At 57.9% G+C, this 2861-nt stretch overlaps 1 protein-coding gene across 1 annotated transcript in view; it reads left to right on the top strand.

Moving 5' to 3' along the window:
* The window catches only part of SNCB (synuclein, beta), a 9020-nt gene extending 6445 nt beyond the window's left edge, over nt 1–2575 (top strand). Inside the window, exons 4-5 of the mRNA XM_008584926.1 lie at nt 1500–1589; nt 1926–2575. Coding sequence (XP_008583148.1) covers nt 1500–1589; nt 1926–1958 — 123 coding nt within the window. The 3' untranslated portion in view covers nt 1959–2575. The remainder of the gene's footprint in view (nt 1–1499; nt 1590–1925) is intronic.
* Nucleotides 2576–2861: the final 286 nt, after the last annotated feature.

Below are 2861 nucleotides of genomic sequence, written 5' to 3'. Positions count from 1 at the left end.
AAGTACAACATACATGCAGAAAACATGCAACTCCATGAAGTTTTCACAAAGGGAACCCCCCCATGTAACCAGGAGTCAGTCCAAGACAAAGAACAGCCCCCCAAATACCCACCTTGTGTCCCCTTCCAGGACCTACCCCCAGGGCCAGGACTCGGGCATCTAGGGCATCTAGAGAGGTGTCTGGGGCACTCACTCATCGGGTGAACACTGGCATTACCTCGGCTCAGTCCTGGCCCCGCCTACCCTCCTTTAAGAGTAACTGCTTCCTGACTTCTGTCACCACAAATTAGTTGGGTGTTTTTTAAATTCATATCAATGTTATTGTAAAGTACATGCTCTTCTGTGTCTGGCTTCTTTTTCTTTAACAGTAAGTCTGAGAGATTCACCCCTGCTCTTGTTGTTGATCTTCCTTGTGCAGCATTCCATTGTGTGACTAGATCACAACCTACACATCCATTCTACCATTATTGGACATTTGGGTTATTTCCTGACAAATGTGCTCAAGCTGGGATTTTTAACACTGTTTCTTCCCTGGTTTCTGCTTGTAACTGAGTGACTTGGGGCAAATTAACATTTCCCTACCCACTGGCCCTTGGTATACCTGTCTCTACAAGGGGGGAAATGAGCAGGGTCAGGACTTGTAAACTGGGCCCCCCTAGACGGGTAGTATAAAGAAGCCGAAGCTGCCTGAATGGGGCTGCATAGATACAGTCAGGGCAAGCCTTCTCAGTGACAACCCTCCAGGGACCCACATGTGTGGCTTTGCACAGCCGTACATGTACCCCAGGCTATTGAGTGTGTCCGTGTGTGCAGCTGGCTCAGTCCCATGTTTATGCACACACATGTGCTTGCCTGCAAGTGGCTGGCCATGTGTCTGGCAGCCCCCCACATGCATGCCCGCTCGTCTGCTCCTGTCTGGGCAGCAGATGCAGGGGGAGGGGAGAGTCTTAGCTCACACATCCAAGCAACACCATGAGCTGTTGCTTCCAGCTTATCTTAAAATAGCAACAGTCGAAGAAACCAGGCCACACAGGGCCCAGGGGAGGGATGGGTAGAAGGTGGCAGGGGAGTGGCTCAGAGGCCCTGCTCAGCCCTGTCCCTGAGCCTCCATCTCCCTCCAGCTCAGCGGAGCCTCCAGGGTTACCTCTGGGGTCCCGATGCTCGGCACAGAGCCTGACATAGAGTTAGAGATAACAGCTGACTGAGTGTGCTCCCTGCATCCCCCCCCATCCCATCCAGTCCAAATGATGGAAGTGCAGGAAGCTGCCAGGTGCTGGGGGGAGGAGTATGGAGAGCCCAGCTCTCCCTCCACACTCGTGGCTTCCAGTGGTGATTTGGAGGGATTTCACCCTTCACACCACCGTTTCATCTCCAAGACACTCCAAATAAACAATTTAATAAAAAAATTCTCCTTGCACTTACAACCCCCCCCCAGCCTTCCCCACTCTTCCAAACAGCCAAAAGCTGCCCTCACCAGCCCTGCCCTTCTCTACCCACAGCCAGAGGAAGTGGCCCAGGAAGCTGCCGAAGAGCCGCTGATTGAGCCGCTGATGGATCCAGAAGAGGAAAGTTATGAGGAACCCCCCCAGGTGAGGGGGCAGCAGGCTGGGTGGGACTTTGGGCATCCCTAGTTGGGTTGGGAGGTCCTTGGCATGATAAGGTTGGGCCAGGGAGCTTCAGGACTCCCTCTTCTGGAACCCGGGCCCCAGGAGGTGGGAGCAGGGAGGGGAAGGTAGAGGGGCCTAGCGCTGCCCAGGAGTATCTCAGCTGTCCCCAACTTCCAGGTTCCTTCCCTGCCCAAGGAAAGGGGCATGCACTGTTCCTCCTCGATGAGGAGGGATCTCGGGGCCAGAGCTTGACCACTTGGTCTCCAACCCCTCCTCCCTTTTGCTCTTCTCTACTCCAACCCCATCCCTCTGATGCAGGAGGAATATCAGGAGTATGAGCCAGAGGCGTAAGGGCCCAGGACGGCCCCCAACCAGCAGCACAATTCCTTCCCTGTCCCTGCCCTCCCCGCCCTCCCCTAGAGCCAGGGTTGTCCTTCTCCCCGTTCCCCCCAAATACAAGATCTTCCTTCCGCTCTGAGGCTCCTCCTCAGAGCCTGTGTTAGTGTCTGTCCATCTGTCTGTTCTACCCGCCCGCGTCCAACCCTGGGGCGTGGACAGGGTCGGGGGTGCGGCCGTGGCTGGGAGCCTCGCCCCACCAGCCTTGCCCCTCCCCGCCCCATCCCGTCCAGTGTCTGCGTGGATGTAGCATGTTCTATGTGTTTTTAAACGAAGATCGCAAAGCGATGCCTCCTCCCCGACCCCTGACAGAGGCTCTCGGACGGGCCTCCGGGCAGCCCCACAGCACCCCACACCACTCCCACATCGACCCCAACAATCTTTTTTTAAAAACCAAAACTAGGAGCCCGACTGTGCCATGCCCCCTCCCTCAGCCGGCCCGGTCCGAGCGCGGGCGTCATGTGTCGTGACTGTGGCATGGAGAGTCGCCCACCCCCCGTGTGAGCGTGTCCCGGGCGGGCGGGTCCGGCCGCCCCCCGCGTGTCCATGAATAAAGCCAATCTGTCTAGTCAGCGTCACACGGGCAAGTCTGGGCTAGGCGCCGGGGGGCGGCGGCACGCGGTGGCGGGTCTTCCAGCTCCCAGCCTACCCCACTGCGCTCCTTGTGGTCTGGCACACTCAGCGCCAGGCACAAGACTGACCACCTCCGGCCTCAGCTTCTCCACCCCTATCCTCCCCGTGGGGTAACCTGCGGGGAAGCTGGGCGGCGGGAAGGTGGGCTCGGGCGCCACCTGCTGGGCCGTGAAGTGCCTGCTGAGAGTATAGAGTCCAAGGAAGCCCCGCGCCGCCGCAGCACCG

This window comes from Galeopterus variegatus, unplaced genomic scaffold (genome assembly GCF_000696425.1).
Source record: "Galeopterus variegatus unplaced genomic scaffold, G_variegatus-3.0.2 Scaffold3407, whole genome shotgun sequence".
In the NCBI taxonomy this organism is placed as follows: domain Eukaryota; kingdom Metazoa; phylum Chordata; class Mammalia; order Dermoptera; family Cynocephalidae; genus Galeopterus; species Galeopterus variegatus.
This window is presented reverse-complemented; position numbering and strand designations above follow the sequence as displayed.